A 14,620-nucleotide genomic window follows, 5' to 3' on the forward strand; every position below is an offset into this window, starting at 1 on the left:
TTCCTTTTCCTCCATCTCCTCCATCTTTTCCTCCCTCCCACCTCCTGTCCTCCTCCTTCCTCCCCCATCTCCTCTTCCTCATTCCCATTTCTTCCTCCTCCTCCATCTTGTCCTCATCCCCATCTCTTTCTCTCCATCCCATATCCTCCTCCATCTCCTGCTTCTCCATCTTCTCCAACTCCTCCTCCATCTTCTCTTCCTCCCCCATCTTCTGGTCCTCTTCCATCTCCTTCCCCTTCTCTCCTCTTCCTCCATCTCCTCTATATTCTCCAACTCCTCCATCTTTTCCTCCAACTCCTCCTCCCCATCTCCTCTTCCTCCATCTTTCCTCCTCCCCATCTCCTATTCTCCCTCTTCCTCCCCCATCTCCTCCTCATCCCCATCTCTTCCTCCTCCTCCTTCCATCTCCTCCATTTCCTGCCCCATCTCCTGTTCCTCTTCCATCTCCCCCATTTCCTCCTCCTCCATCTCCCTCCTCCTCCTCTATCTCCTAATCTATCTTCATCTCCTCCCCCTCCAACTCCTCCTCCATCTCCTAATCTTCATCTCCTCCTCCTCCTCCACCATCTTCTTTCCAGCTCCTGCTCCTCTTCCATCTCCCCACCCTCCAACTCCCTCCTCCTCTTCTATCTTTTCCCAACTGCTCCTACTCCGTTTCTGACTTCTCTCCTGCTCCTGCCTCCTCCAGCACTGCCTTCTCCTTCCTACTCCTCAATCTCTATTCATTACTCTTCCTCATTCCCTACCTCCTCCTCCTCTTCCATCTCTTCTTACTTCTCATCTCCTCTCATCCTTCTGCTCCATTTAATCTGGTAATCTGTCTGCTCCTCCTCCAGTATAGACCTATCTCATCTTTATCACCTTCTCCATACTCCATCTCATCCTCCAGCTCCTCCTTCACCTCCATCCCTTCTTTCTCCAAAATATACTTAGTTCATCTTCCAAATCTCCTCCTCTTTCATCCTGCGTCCTTCTCCTCATCCCCCATTTCCTCATCTTGTATCAGCTTCTACCATGATCTCCTCTTCCATCTCCTCCTCCATCTGTATCTACAATTCTTCCTGCTTTTTCCCACCTACCACTTACTATCTCCTCCGCCATCTCCTCCTTTGCCTTTCTCTCCTCCTCCATCTCAACTACTACTGTCTCCCCCCAAAACTGCTGCTTCTCCTTCTCTTCCATCTCCTTTCTCTTCCTCACCTTCCATCTTCTCCATCTCTTCCTATTTCTCCATCTTCGCTAGATTCTATTCTCATCCTTCATCCCCAGCTTCACCTCTACCACCAATAACTCCTCATCTTCCATCTTTGCTAATCCACCTCCTCCCCTCGTCTTCCCTATTGATCTTCCCACACTACTCCATCGCCTTTTCCTCCCTCTATTCTTCCTCCTTCTCCCCCTCCTCTCTGTGCCTCATCTCCTGCTTGTTCTCATCCTCCATCTCCTTCTTTTCCTCTCCCAACCCTTTTCCTCTCTTTCCTTTCCATCTTCATCTCTTCCTCTTCCATCTCCTCTACCATCTTCTCCGACTCCAAGTTCTCCATTTCTTTTTCCTCCTTCTCTATCCCTGCTTCCTCAAATCCCTTTTTATCTTCTTCCACTTCCTTTGTTCTTTTTTTCCTATTTCTCTAGTTCTCATAATTCCTCTGCATCTCTTCCTACTCTGACATCTTTCTCCTATTTTTCCACCTCTTCTAACTCCTTCTCCTCCCTCACTCCTCCACTGCCTCCTTTCTCCTGGCCCACCTCCTCCTCTACCATCACCTTCATCGCCTCTCCTTCCTCTTTCTGTTCTTCTATCCCCTCATTCTTCGTCTGTCATCCCTCCGTCAGCTCCTGCTTCCTCCTCCTCCATGTTCATCCTCCTTCACATCTCCCGCTGCCCAACTACCCTTCTTCCTTTTCTCTTCTCATACCTGCTCTTCCTCATCCATCTTCCTCACCTTTGCTTCTCTTCATCAACCTCCATTTCTCTTCTTGTTCTTCCTCTTAGATCTCTTCCTGCTTCCATTCCTATTACTGACTCCTGAGTCTGTTTCTCCTCATCCTGTTCTCTCCCCCAGCTCATCCTATATTCTCCTGCTCCTCTCTCCTGTCCTCCATCTCCACCTCACTCCCATCTCTTCCTTTTTCTTTCTTCCTCATCAGTGTTCAATTGTACCCCAACCCTACTCTTCCACCTCCCTTCACCACACACCTCTTCCTCCTCCAGGGCCACATCTGCCCCTCCTCCCCATCTCTGCCTCCATCTTGTCGTCTTCCATATCTTCCTTGTCCTCAACCACTTTCCATGTCCTCCTCCTCCATCTCCTCCACATCTTCTCCATCTCCTGCCCCTCCATTCTCTCCTTCATTTCCTCCATCATCTCATTTCTCCTCCTCCTCTTCCATCTCCTCTTTTACTTCCTCACTCATCTATTCTTTTCCTTCTCTGCTATGTCCTTCAATTCCTTCCTTCTGCTTTTTCATCTACTCTTCTCCACTTCCTTCACCTGCTTCTCAAATCTGGCTCATCTGCAATCTGGGTACAATTTTTTTGTTTTTGTTGGTCATGAGGCTTGAACTCTGGGCCTGGGTGCTATCCCTGCGCTCTTCAGCTCAAGACGAGCGCTCTACCGCTTGAGCCACAGCACCGCTTCTGGTTTTCTAGTGGTTTATTGGAGATAAGAGTCTCATGGGGGGCTGGGAAGGTGGCTCAGTGGTAGAGCACTTGCCTTACATGACTGAGGCCCTGGGTTCAATTCCTCAGCACCACATAAGCAAAAAGAAAAAAGCCAGAAGTGGTGCTGGTGGCTCAAGTGGTAGAGTGCTAGCCTTGAGCTAAAGAGCTGAGGGACAGCGCCCAGGCCCAGAGTTCAGGGCCCCCTCCCCCCCAGAAAAAAGTCTCACGGACTTTCCTGCCCAGGCAGGCTTTGAACCCGGCTCGTCTTCCATCTGTTTACCTCCATTTCCCGGTCTCCTGCTCTCTACTCCTCCCATCTCCTCACTCCTCAGTCTCATATTCTCTCCCTCCACCCATTGCTCCTCAGCTCCTCCCCAACCTCCTTTTTTGTATCCTCCTTTTCTACCTCTCCTCCTCCTCCCTCTCATCTTCATCCTCTAGTCTTCTCCCATGCCACCTCCCCCCCACACACACACCCAGTGTCTCCATGTCTGTTACTTCCTCCACCATCCTTTCCTCCTTTCTATCCATTTCCTCCCCATGGCCAACTCTGCTGCTCCTTTTTTCACACTCTTCCTCCTCGACATTCCAACTCCACTACTTCGCAGCCCTCTGGTCTCCTCTGCCCTCCCTTCTCCTCCTCCTCCTTTCAACCTCTCCCCTCCTCTTCCTTTTCCCCAATCCTCCATTCTGCACCCCCTCCTCCTTCTCTGATGTCTTCGGGACTACTTCACTGATCGCTAGCCTCCTCTTCCCTCCTCCCAATCTTTCCTCTTCCTCCTCTATCTTCTCCTGTCTTTCCTCTTCCTCTGCTCTCATCTTTCAACCTTCTCTTCCTCCTGTCCTCCTCTTCCCCTACCTTCCCTTTTCCTCCTACTCTTTTCAGCCTTTCTCTTCTTCTCCCCAGTCGTCCATTCTGTACCTCCTCCTCCTCTGATGTCCTCTTCCTAACTACTTCCAATGATCTCTAGCCCTCCTCTTCCTACCTTCTCCTTTCCTCCTTCCAATCTTTCTCCCCTATACCTAATCCTTCTCTTTTTTCTTCATCTGCTCTCATCATCTTTCAACTTTTTTTCTTCCTTTGTCCATCTTCCTTCTATCCTCCTCTTCCTTGCTCCTCCCATCTCCTCTGCCTTCTCTTTCTCTTCTCTTCCACCTACCCCCATGTCTCCTCCTTGGGCTATCATCCCCTTTCTAGCTTCACACATTCTCTTTGCTCTCCAGCACCCTTGTATTTTGCACACACAGACCCCATTTCTCCCCACTGTCTTCCTGATGTGCTGCCCCATGCTCCTCCCGCCCCCCTCACCACCCCTGACCACCATGGCTTCCCTCTCAGCTCCTCTGGACTCTTCTCCCCCCTGCTCTCAACCCTTGCCCCTCAGCCCTGCCCCTGTATGTCCTGCAGCTTCCCTGGCCTTTCCCCTCCCCCCCCTTTTTTTAAACCAGTTCAGACTCTCTCCATCCTGTTTCCATCTCCTTCCTGCCTCCTCTCCCCATCGTCCTTGCTCTCTTCCACATTTCTTTCCTCTCCTCTGTCTCTCTGCCCTGTTCTCATCTCCCTCTTCCTCTCTGCTCCCCTGTTATTGGGTCGCTGAGCCCACCCCCTTCTGCTGTGTGGAGAGCCCTCAGCCTCTCCTTCCTCTGTGCGCCCTGGGGGTAGGAACCCACAGGCTCTCTGCAGGATGGCGTGTCCTCCAGGGGCCTGTGGCAGGAGGCTGGCCACTGGGGACACATCTGACACCATTCTTTCTCGCTTCTCTCTGTCCTGGATGCTGGCCATCGGCTGGAGAAACCAGGCCCGGGAAGAAGGGAATCAGGAAAGGCTCCGAGGAAGCAAGTTGCCTACCGACCCACAGAATGTAAGTGGCAAAGACAGGCCTGGGCACCCTTGGGTTGGCCAGCACTGGGCTCCTGGACTCAAGACTGAGCCTGGTGTGAGGGCCCCTGCCCAACCCCAGCCTCTTGTCCAGTTGCAGGTGTCTCTTCAGCTGAGGACCTCAGCTGGATGGGAAAACCAGTGCCCAGTGCCCATGAGGACAGCAGCTGCTATGACGGAGACTTCCTGGGACCTGACCCTGCCCAGAGGACCAACATGGCATGGCACCTTTGTCCCCAGGGAGAGGAGCCACCAACCTTCCAGGAAGGCTTTGACCAGATGGGACTGCTGCCCTCTGCTGCGGACGGGTGGGACTGCAACCTTGCTGTATTAGACACTGAGACCAGCCCTCCCAAAAAGGACACCTGGGGGAGGGACAGGAGCCCTGGGTTGGATGAATATCTGCACAATTCTGTAGAAATGACCAACTTGACTCCTAATATAAAGTGTATCCAGAAAGCCTGACTCCAGACCAGTTTGTACCTCTGAATTCCCAAGCCATTCACTATGTGGGCCCCTCCTGCACCCCTTGGGAGGTTCCTGGGAGTTGTATTGTGATAGACAGAAGATGGGACTTGAATTTTGGTGAATGCAAGCCCATGTGGGTGGGCTCACAGGCAGAGGAGCAAGACCCAACATGGAGTCTCCCTGAGGTTCTTAAGAAGCCTATAGCATCATTCGTATAAGACAGTGCAGAATCTCCCCAAAGTCTAGAACTGGACTCCCATACCCTAAGATCACATGCTAAATGACAGGAGGAAACCCTAGGCTGGGAAAGAAGCCCAGAGAATGGCACCAAGGATCATGCAGGAGAGGGTCTGGACTGTTCCAGTCCCTTAAGCCAGGGGGTAGAGAGAGGAAGGGCTGGGGGCAGAGGGGTGGAGACAGAGACAGAGCTATGGCAGATGAGGTTGTGGCCAGAAGGGGCAGGGCTGCTCTAGAGTTGGGTGGAGGAATGGAACTGCAGGAGGGAGAGCAGTACCTGGGGCCTGGCCAAGGGGTGGGATCTCATTTCAAGAGGACAGCAGTGTGATGAGCTCTGCCATCTGAGTTCCTGAGGAGAATGAGGCCTGAGCCTTGCTGTGGCCACAGGGAAGGAGTCAGGCTGCAGGGACTGGGGGGGGGGGGGGTAATGGGGTGGTAGATGGTGGAGCAAGAACCCCAGCCAGGGCCAGAGCAAGAGCAAGAGCAAGGCCTGTCCATGAAGCTCCTGAAATAAGGATCTCAGGGCAATTGGGCAGGGGAGGAGGTGAGCTGAGGCCACAGAGCTGGAGAGCAGGAGGGTGTGGACTGGAGAGCAGGAGGGTGTGGACTGGGGTTGGGGGAGGTGAAGCAGGGACCGCTGGAGAGTCTGGTGTGAGGGTGGCAACTGTGAAGCAGGGTAGCAATGGGGCCATAGTGTCACCATCTCACACAGGAACACATGCACACACGTGCACACATACACACACGTCTTCCTGTAGTCATGAATCCTGATGTCAGGACCTTGCACAAAATGATCAGGAGTTCAGGCTCTGCATAACCACCAGCCCACACTCCAAACACCCCTGGACACTAGTGGAGGGAGCCAGGATCCTGTGAAGAAGGGGTGCAGAGCACTGAGGGGCAGCTGGCTGTCTTCCTAAACTGTGAGGTGTGGCAAGGAGTCAGCCAGTGTGCAGGCTCTGGATACCCCAGCCCATAAAGACAGCGAATGAACGGCAAGAACTGGGAGGGAAGTTTAATAAGGTCAGAGCCCTGGGGAGCCTGCAGGAACTCAGAACTGACTAGAACTCACTACAAAGCGTGGCTTGAAAGAAAGCAGTCACCTGCTTACCCCCAGGCGCCTCTCATTAAAATGAAGCAAGATGCCTTGAAGACTGCTGTGGGGGGAGGCATCTCACCAGACAGCTAAGATCTGAAGTTGGGCATGGTGACACCTACCTGTAATCCCCACTACTTGGGAGGCAGAGGCAGAAAGATCACAAATGGAAGGGGAGCCTGAATAAAGTTGGCAAGACCCCGTCTCAAAACCAAAATACAAACACAAGTGCTGGGGGTGGGGGGCACAAGGGGAGGGAGAGAGGGAGGGAGCGAAGGAGGCAAGGAGGGAGAGAGGGAGGTCTTGGTGCCACCTTGCCTCCAGCAGTTCTGAAGGTGCCACCAGCTCCCAGGTACTGTCTTGGTTCGGCTGACACTAGAGCCAGCTTCCCAAAGACCCCATGCCCAGGGTGGGGTGGGGTGGAGGGAGTCCTAGCCCCACCTCTGCCCTCGAGCCTTCACCGGCGGACTCTGGGGTTCCCTGCGACTGGCAGTTCTTCAACCTGGCAGAGGCAGCCGGGCCAGCCCCTCCCGGTGCAGAGGCCCAGTCCGCTGGCGCCAGGCCGAGGGCCGGGAGGCCGCCCAGACGAAGGCACAGAGGCTGGAGAGAAGCTGGCATGTTCCCAAACTGCAGGACGGACCTGGCGTCGAGGTGGGGGGGCAGGGCTGGGGGAACGTCACCCGGAGTCAACGGGGCCGCCGGGGTCAGTGCGCATGCCCCACACCTGCCACCCTTGGCCAATAGGAAAACAGAGGCTCAGGGAGGCCGAGGGGCTGCGCAGGTGGCCTGCCGGCTCCCGTCCACCCGCGGGAGATGGGCACGGCGGGGCGGGCGAGGACGGGGCACGCGGGGCGCGGGGGTCCCCGGGGCCAGGCCCGGCTCAGCGGCCCCCGCCGCCGCCCCCGCCGCCGCCGCCCCCACTCTGGCCGCCGGCGTCCGGCGCTCCCGACATCATCAGGAACAGGACCACGGGCACGATGTACATCCACTGCGGCCACAGGACAGACGGACAGACAGAGAGACAGGCGGGGAGGTGAGTGGGGCGCGCCGGCCGCGGGGAGGGCTGGCCCCCCCTAGTCACTACCGGGGCGGGGGGCGGGAGGGGCGAGGCGGGCGGGGCTGGTCCTCACTCAGGCCTCCGGCGTTGGCGCGGGCCCCGGGGCGGCAGGACGCAGGGCTGTGAGCAACACGGCCCCCCCCAGGATGAGGTGCCACTGAGGAGGGAGGGGCACAGGTCAGGGGCCCAGGCCTCGGGGGGCCGGGCCGCGAGCAAGGGGCGGGGAGGCCCGGCCAGCGGCCACAGGTCCAGGGCCCGGAGCTGAGAGTGCGCGGGGCGGCAGCTCCCGGCAGCTCCCACCGCCTCGCCCCGGGCAGCGCGGCCTCGCGGTGCCCTCACCTGGCTGGGCCTGCGCACAGCCGCAGGAGGGGGGGGACTGGGTGTTGCCCGAACCTCCAGGTGTCGCCCCCCCACCCAGTACCACGCCTCCAGCCTCCATAGCCCCCTGTGACCGCGCACAGGCCCTGCCCTCCTGGGCACCCGCTGCCCCGCGCCCCGCCCCCTCAGCGCCCTCTCCAGGGACCCAGACTTCCCCTTCGGCCTTCCTGCCCCGCCTCCTGCTGACCACGCCCCTGCCTCACCCCCTGTAGGCCACACCCATTGCCTCCTGTCCCGCCTCCTGTGGATCCCGCCCCCTGCAGGTCACGCCCACTGCCTTCCTGCCCTGTCTCTGCAGGCTACACCCATTGCTGGCCACACCCACTGCCTTCGAGGCCCATCTCCTGCAGGCTCTGCCCCGTGCAGGCCAGGGTCACCACCTGCAGGCCCTGCCCCTCCGGCTGCCTACCCTAGCCACCTGTACGCCTTCCCCCACAAGCCCCAGCCTAGCGTGCCCAAAGGTCTCCATTCCAGAGGGGCTGTCTGGGCTTCTTAGGGACACCCACCCTGCTGTTCTGGGTCTGAGCTGATGCAGGTCCACGACCCTGGCCCCTTCACCCAGGCCCACAGGGATGTATCTGGGACACTGGACAGGAGTAAGGAGGCCCGGCCAGCTGGGTAGGGCCTGGAGTGGGAGGGAGGATAGCCTCACTCACATATTTGGCGAAAAAGGACTTCTGCTCCTGGGGGTTCTTGGCCTTCTGGGCCTGCTCCATCTCCAGGCGCTCAATGAAGGCTGCTGTCTCAGGGCTGGAGGTTGCAGAGGGAAGGGGTGAGGGACTGGACCCCGATACCCAGGGACAGCCAGCTCCAATAGTGGCCAAGGCAGCGGGGACTTCCACAGCCTTCCCTCCCTCCCCCTCTTCCTCACCCTGGGGCCGTTCCTGGTGGTCGCAGCTGCACGGAGGTATTGAACAGCTCCAGGTCCACATCCTCCACCTCCTGGCCCCGGCAGCCCCCAGGGTGTGTCACCACCGATACGCCCACCACATTGCCAGCCACGTCCACATGCAGGGTGAGATGGTCTGAGAGGTGCGACTCGACCAGTGAGCACTGCGGTGGGGTGCCACCGTCAGGCCGGGGGTGGGGGCAGGGGAGAAGGGGCTGCTGCCCTTCTACCCCACCGGACCCCAGCAATGGCCTGCTACCTTAGGCACAGGTCCGAGTTCAATACGATGGGGGAAGGCCCATCACTGACTTACCGCTGGGACAAAGGATGAAACATAGCCACCAACTTCTAGACTGTCAGGGGATCCTGGCCTCCTGGGGACTCGGACCCGATACAGGCCATTCAGGGCTGCCACATCCTTCAGGACATACAGAGAAGGGCAGCAGTGAGAGGCGCAGAGTCCAGGCCCCCAGACCTGGCCGGAAGGCCTCCCCCAGTCTCAAACCCCCAGCATCCCACAGTCCCTGGCCTGGCTCACCCAGCTAGTGGCTGAGGCCAGAGCAGCTGACCTTCTGACCTGGGGGAGAAGCCGCCCAGGACAGCGAAGACCAGCTCAGAGGCAGAGTGAGTCCCAAGGACATTTTCCCAGATGCTTTAATCAAGCCACAACTGACAATCACCCCACGCTAGACCAATTGCCCAAGCAAATAAATTGTCTTTGGGGGGCAGCTGGCACAGAGAATCATACAGAATCATACAGAAAGGATGGTAGTGGAAGACTGACACCCCCTCTCCCACAGGGAAGATGGCCAATGGGCTCACAGCTGCCAGTGGCTGGTTCTCAGCCTCTACACATAAAACCAAAGTGGGACTGGACCATGTTTGTTTCCATGGGGGCTGGCCTTCTAGGTGACCCCAAGAAAGAAAGAAAGAGAGAGAGAGAGAGAGAGACAGAGAAGAGGGAGGGAAGGAGGGAGGGAGGAAGGAAGAAGAAAGAAGGAGAAAGAGAGAGAAAGAGAAAAAGAAAGAAAGAAAAAGAGAGGAGAGGAGGGAGGGAGGGAGGGAGGGAGGAAGGAAGGAAGGAAAGAAGGAAGAAGTCCTTCTGTCAAGAAGGACTGTCTGGAGGATTTTTCCTCTCAAGCAAATGAGGGGCCCTGAGCCAGGCTCCAAAAACCAAGGTGCTATCCAGCCTGGAGGGGCCACAGGAGGAGCTGCTAATCCTGCCTGGAACTGGGGAAGCTGCACCAATCACTCAGTGCCCCCATGCCCAGCACTGGGGTAGCAACCTCACCCGAAGTCGGCCTCGCTCCTCCTCACTGAGCTGCCGCTGCGTCAAAGACAAGGTTCCATCCTGCTGGTTCCAGAGCAGTGAGCCCCGCTTCCGGAAGTTGGCGGTGTCATCTGGGAGGGAGGGGGGGATCCAGACTCAATGATTACCTTCCCTTTCAATCACGGCCGAGATCAGGATTCAGGCCTCGGCCTGGTCTCCACTCCAGAGTGACCAGATGGCTTCTTCATCCTGAGCCCCCAGTTTCCCATCTGCAAATTGGGGACACCGCTACCACATCCTGCCCTCTGCAAAGGCACCAGGTTTCTTTCCTTCCAAGTGAGGGCAGTTGTGGGACTCACCAATCTCAAAGGAGTGCTCCAGCAGCAGCCCCAGGGTGCCACAGCCCTCGCCATCTCGGCCATCAGCCCCAGCCTGCAGGAGAGACAGGGTCCTCAGATAGGGACCACCCTAGGTCTAAGCAGGACAGCACTCACAGGACCCACGGCAGACTGGAAGACTGAAGGAGGAGCCTCATTTTCATGCTCATATCCAATCACACATCTCTATCCTGCAGGAGACGCCCACTCATGAATATTCATGATCCAGACTTCCATCCACTCCTGTAAAACTCTACAAAAGTGCTTAAGCGTTTCCTTCATTTCCCAAGGCAACCATCCCAATTTACTTCATAAATATTCTCCATCATAAATATTTCAGCATCGTAATTATTCATGGGTTAAATTATTCATGGGTTAAACATCCAAATGTCTTCATTTTTACCTTAACCGTCCTAATAGTCAACAACCCAAAAGACCAAAGGTCCAACCCGGGTCAACATTCCAAACCTTTCACACCTTCAAATCTCTGCCTCTGCATCCTCCACCTACTTCCGGCCCTGGCTGCTCAGCGATTCCCCCGCCCCCCACACACACCTCAAGCATATTCACGAGCAGAGAGCTCTAAACCCTGGAGCTCCGCCCCCCGCTTTGCATTTTGATAAGTCGGACACCTGATTCGCCAATGTTCCTTCCTGACCACACCCCCGTGTGAATATTTACCAGCTTCTATCCGGGCATTAGAGGACATTGGCCCCGTCCTGCTTTTCAGTTCAGCCTCTATTCCGCCTCAGCCAATCCGCGGGCGATTCCGTCCTAGCCCCGCCCATCATCACATTCAAGACCGAACAGTTGGCCGGTCAGTCTCCGCCGGCCGGAGCAGACCAAGCTGCGTGCGTGTTGAGGCGCCCCCGCGTTCCCGTGTCCTCTAACCTCTAGACTCCATCCGCCCGCGTTAAATCTACCTACCGACCGAGAAAACACGACTTCCGCCGGCTCCGGCCGCCGTACGGAGCTAATGAACACTCACCCCCCGCGCAGTGGCCCCGGCACGGCAGCCGCTTCCCCGGGCCCGACTAGGCGCTGCTGCCGCCATCAGCAAGAGCAGGAGCAGCCGGGTTGCCCCAGCACCAGCCGCCGCCATTCCGGCCCCTTACCAGCCAAGAGGCTGAGCAGAGCCTAGCGCCGCAGAGCACGCTGGGGACAACCAGAGCCGCAGCCAGACGCTTGCGCGCCTGCGCCGGCTCCTGCGCCTGCGCAATGGCGCCGGATACTCACCAAAGCGCTCACCTTTCCGTCCGGGGCTCTGAGACCCGCCCTTCCAGTGACGTTATTACCGAGCGCGTCACCGGTGAGGTCAAGCGACTCTTCACGCCCCGTTGTGACGTCACAAACCCATGGCCTTGCCCTCTCTTTTTTTTACCCTGGCTCCTCCCGTCGCTCCCACCCAGGGGCGGGACATTGCGATGAAGCAGGGGCAGGGGTCTCTGTCCGCCCTTGGTGGAGCAGGTGAGGCGGGTCCAGGTGGGATGGCAGGTGAGAAGCAGAGCCAGGCCAGGGGGGGCTGGACCTGGTGAGGGGATCAGTGAGGGTACCAGGTAATGGGGTCAACGATCGGGAAACTTGTAGTCTTCCCCTCTACCTCGACGCAGTACAGCCCTGGGCCCTACCTGCTGGAGCATCCAGGCCTAGCCTGGGATAGATCCTCAAACTTCACCCCTCTAGAACGCCCCCTGGTTCCAGCCCATCCCCATGGCCGTCTTGGACGGCTCCAACGGCACCTCCTGAGCGGCGAGTTCGACCAGCTGCGGGACTTCCCCATCTTTGAGAGTAACTTCGTGCAGGTGTGGAGCCCCAGAATCCCCCCTGTACCCCCCCAATCCCAGAGCCTCTCCCCCATGTGTTGAATTGCTGTTTCCCCATCATCCATAGCACGGATTTGCTTACCTCCAACTCCTGGTGACCTCTGACCTTCCCCTGTCCCCAGTCTTTTAGCTTGATTATGAACCCCAACCTCTGTGTCCCCTGCCTCAGTTTCCCCAGATATCACACCCCATATGATTCTTGTCCTCTAATCCCATGATGTCTGCCCCCCCAACCTGATCTGCAACTGCCCTCTGACCCTGACCTCTGCTTTCTAGCTATTTTGTCTCTAACCTCTGGCCTCTGGCTCCAGGTGACTCGGTTTGGAGAAGTGGCCAACAAGGTTACCATGGGGGTGGCAGCCTCCAGTCCAGCCCTGGAACTCCCTGACCTGTTGCTGCTAGCTGGTCCTGCCAAGGAGAACGGTCGCCTGCAGCTCCTCGGGTGACTGTCCTATCTGGTCTCTCCCCCTCCTGCTGCAGCTCTGGTACCCAGCCCCCCTGGGCCAGGAGTGCTGATGGCTGCCAGTCCTCTGGACTGATTTCTACCCAAGACAGCAATCCACAGGAACCAGAAATCAGGGACTAGATGTACGGCAGGAGGGGGGAGAAGGTTACCAAGCCTTCAGTGACACCTTGCAAAGGTCAGGAAGGTAATCATGGATATAACATCTTTGCATGCCATGACCCCTTGGTCCATGCACATAATCCCTGCTTTTGTTTGTTTGAGGATCAAGAGTTCTAGGCTAGCCTGGCTGCATTAGTGAGACTCTGTCTTTAAAAAATGAAATGAAATAAAATTTTAAAAATGAGGATAGCAAGGATGATCCTAAACACACCCAAGACTAATAATTTTTTATTTACCCCCTGACCTAAGTGAGGAACTTCACATGTGTGTGTGTGCTGGTACTGGGGCTTGAGTTCACTTGACTTTTTTGCTCAAAGCTAGTTAGTAGTCTACCATTTGACCCATACCTCCACTTCTGGCTTTTTGGTAGTTAATTGCAGATAAGAGTCTCACTAACTTTCCTACCTGGGCTGGCTTCAAACCTCGATCTTCAGATGATCTCAGCCTCCCAAGTAGCTAGGATTGTAAGGGTGAGTCGCCAGCCTTCAAATGGCCTAGGTTCTAATTCTGCCTTCATTTCCTCTCTACTGCCTTTGGCTAAAAGCCCTATCTGCCCAGGCCTCAGGCTAAAAGGTAAAGCACCTGCTAATAATGCCAGCTCAGGTACTAGGGAGAGAGCACTGGGCAAAATTAGGCCCACATCTCTGCCCTGACATTCATGTTGCACTGTGAAGACAATAAGTGATGATCTGTCAGATGGAGAAGGGACTCTGGTGGGGTCTGTGAAGTTAAGTTTTAAATAGGCCAGGAGGGACCTCCCCCCACCCCTGGCAAGCAGGTGCCTCCTAAGGAAAGAGGAGGGAAATGAAGTATGAAGTTGGGAGATGTGTGTGGAAAGAGGGCTTGGGGGGGCACAGCCGATGCCAAGGTCTCTGGGGCACCTTGTTGCTGGAACAGTGCTACCAGCTTGGCAGAGTGGGCAGAGCTGGAAGTCCCCCCGCAGCAGGGCCCTGGGGTTGGTGTGAGCCTGCTCCGAGCAGCAGGTGGCGCTGGTGCCCCCTGGCGGCTGAGCGGTGCGGAGGAGCTGCACCCGATGCCCTGGCTTCTCCCGCACAGGCTGTTCCCCCTGCAGTTCGTGCAGCTCTTCGTCCACGACGAGAGCCGCCTGCAGCTCAAGGTCAAGTTCCGCACCGGCCGCGCCTTCTACCTGCAGCTTAGGGCCCCGCCCGAGACCCGCGAGCGCGAGTTTGGCCAGTGGGTGCGGCTGCTCTACCGCCTGCGCTTCCACTCGGCCCAGGTCGCAGTGCCCTTCACACTGGAGGACTCGGTGCTGGACAGTGAGGACGATGACGATGATGATGATGACGACGATGAGGAGCTGCTGCCGCCTGAGCAGGTGGGGGCAGGCCTGAGCCCCATAGGGGCTCAGGGGCCGAACCCTGGAACTGAGGGAGGAGGCTGGGCCTGGGATCCCAGGCCTGAGCAAGACCCTAGGCCTTAGGGTTGTGAAACTCTGAGGAGACTGGAGGGTATCATGGATGTGGGGGGAGCAGGGTGGCACATCCTGGCACCCCTTCCTGTCCTGGGCACATACAGCCTCCCCCAGCCCCCCAGCTTAGTGGGGGTGCATGCTGGAACAGATGTGGAGACAGGAACTGGACTACCAGGGTGCACCCCCCTCCCCAGCCCTGCACACCCCCACCCCACCCCACCTCAGTCTGAGACCTGCTTCTTCTCTCCTCCCAGCTCCAAGCAATAGAAGCCAGACTGGACCCTCAGGCCTCTGAACTCTGGGGACTCTGATTCTGTCAGCATCCCTCAGGGTCCCCCGCAAGGACCAGAGATGAAAGCAGCTGACCTCAGGGCAGACAGATGAATTATTAAAGTTAATAAAGATCCGGCACTTAATCAACCACCAG

General features: G+C 57.0%; 2 protein-coding genes across 6 annotated transcripts; one reads left to right on the top strand and one right to left on the bottom strand.

The window, feature by feature from the left end:
• Nucleotides 1–6,246: 6,246 nt before the first annotated feature.
• Emc10 (ER membrane protein complex subunit 10) lies at nucleotides 6,247–11,494 on the bottom strand. 2 transcript variants are annotated; one of them, XM_070000887.1, is made up of 8 exons: nucleotides 11,302–11,494; nucleotides 10,296–10,368; nucleotides 9,958–10,067; nucleotides 8,980–9,084; nucleotides 8,649–8,830; nucleotides 8,434–8,527; nucleotides 7,473–7,556; nucleotides 7,242–7,330 (listed from the first exon to the last, which is right to left on the bottom strand). In XM_070000887.1, the coding sequence occupies exons 1-7, from the start codon at nucleotides 11,413–11,415 to the stop codon at nucleotides 7,473–7,475; spliced, it is 762 nt and encodes a 253-aa protein (XP_069856988.1). In that variant the 5' UTR covers nucleotides 11,416–11,494; the 3' UTR covers nucleotides 7,242–7,330. The 2 variants fall into 2 exon arrangements, with proteins under 2 accessions (XP_069856987.1, XP_069856988.1); XM_070000886.1 differs by lacking the exon at nucleotides 7,473–7,556 and having other exon boundaries at nucleotides 6,247–7,330; nucleotides 11,302–11,492.
• On the top strand, nucleotides 11,407–14,613 carry Garin5a (golgi associated RAB2 interactor 5A). Of its 4 annotated transcripts, none has more exons than XM_070000891.1 (5): nucleotides 11,407–11,622; nucleotides 11,997–12,115; nucleotides 12,448–12,578; nucleotides 13,818–14,097; nucleotides 14,448–14,613. In XM_070000891.1, the coding sequence occupies exons 1-5, from the start codon at nucleotides 11,532–11,534 to the stop codon at nucleotides 14,502–14,504; spliced, it is 678 nt and encodes a 225-aa protein (XP_069856992.1). In that variant the 5' UTR covers nucleotides 11,407–11,531; the 3' UTR covers nucleotides 14,505–14,613. The 4 variants fall into 4 exon arrangements, with proteins under 4 accessions (XP_069856992.1, XP_069856989.1, XP_069856991.1 ...); XM_070000888.1 differs by lacking the exon at nucleotides 11,407–11,622 and adding an exon at nucleotides 11,641–11,807; XM_070000890.1 differs by lacking the exon at nucleotides 11,407–11,622 and adding an exon at nucleotides 11,642–11,780.
• Nucleotides 14,614–14,620: the final 7 nt, after the last annotated feature.

The sequence above is a fragment of the Dipodomys merriami genome, unplaced genomic scaffold (assembly GCF_024711535.1).
Source record: "Dipodomys merriami isolate MVZ:Mamm:240054 unplaced genomic scaffold, mDipMer1.0.p SCAF_57, whole genome shotgun sequence".
In the NCBI taxonomy this organism is placed as follows: domain Eukaryota; kingdom Metazoa; phylum Chordata; class Mammalia; order Rodentia; family Heteromyidae; genus Dipodomys; species Dipodomys merriami.

What these genes read in the sequence shown, in the direction of transcription:
- Emc10 (XM_070000886.1), bottom strand. Translation starts at nt 11,415, where the DNA reads ATGGCGGCGGCTGGTGCTGGGGCAACCCGGCTGCTCCTGCTCTTGCTG. An exon ending in TTTCATCCTTTGTCCCAGCG is followed by an intron (nt 8,831 to 8,979) that starts GTAAGTCAGTGA and finishes ACCCCACCGCAG; the next exon opens with TGCTCACTGGTCGAGTCGCA. An exon ending in AGTCCTTTTTCGCCAAATAT is followed by an intron (nt 7,331 to 8,433) that starts GTGAGTGAGGCT and finishes CTGTGGCCGCAG; the next exon opens with TGGATGTACATCGTGCCCGT.
- Garin5a (XM_070000888.1), top strand. Translation starts at nt 11,669, where the DNA reads ATGGCCTTGCCCTCTCTTTTTTTTACCCTGGCTCCTCCCGTCGCTCCC. An exon ending in GGGTCCAGGTGGGATGGCAG is followed by an intron (nt 11,808 to 11,996) that starts GTGAGAAGCAGA and finishes TCACCCCTCTAG; the next exon opens with AACGCCCCCTGGTTCCAGCC. An exon ending in GGTCGCCTGCAGCTCCTCGG is followed by an intron (nt 12,579 to 13,817) that starts GTGACTGTCCTA and finishes TCTCCCGCACAG; the next exon opens with GCTGTTCCCCCTGCAGTTCG.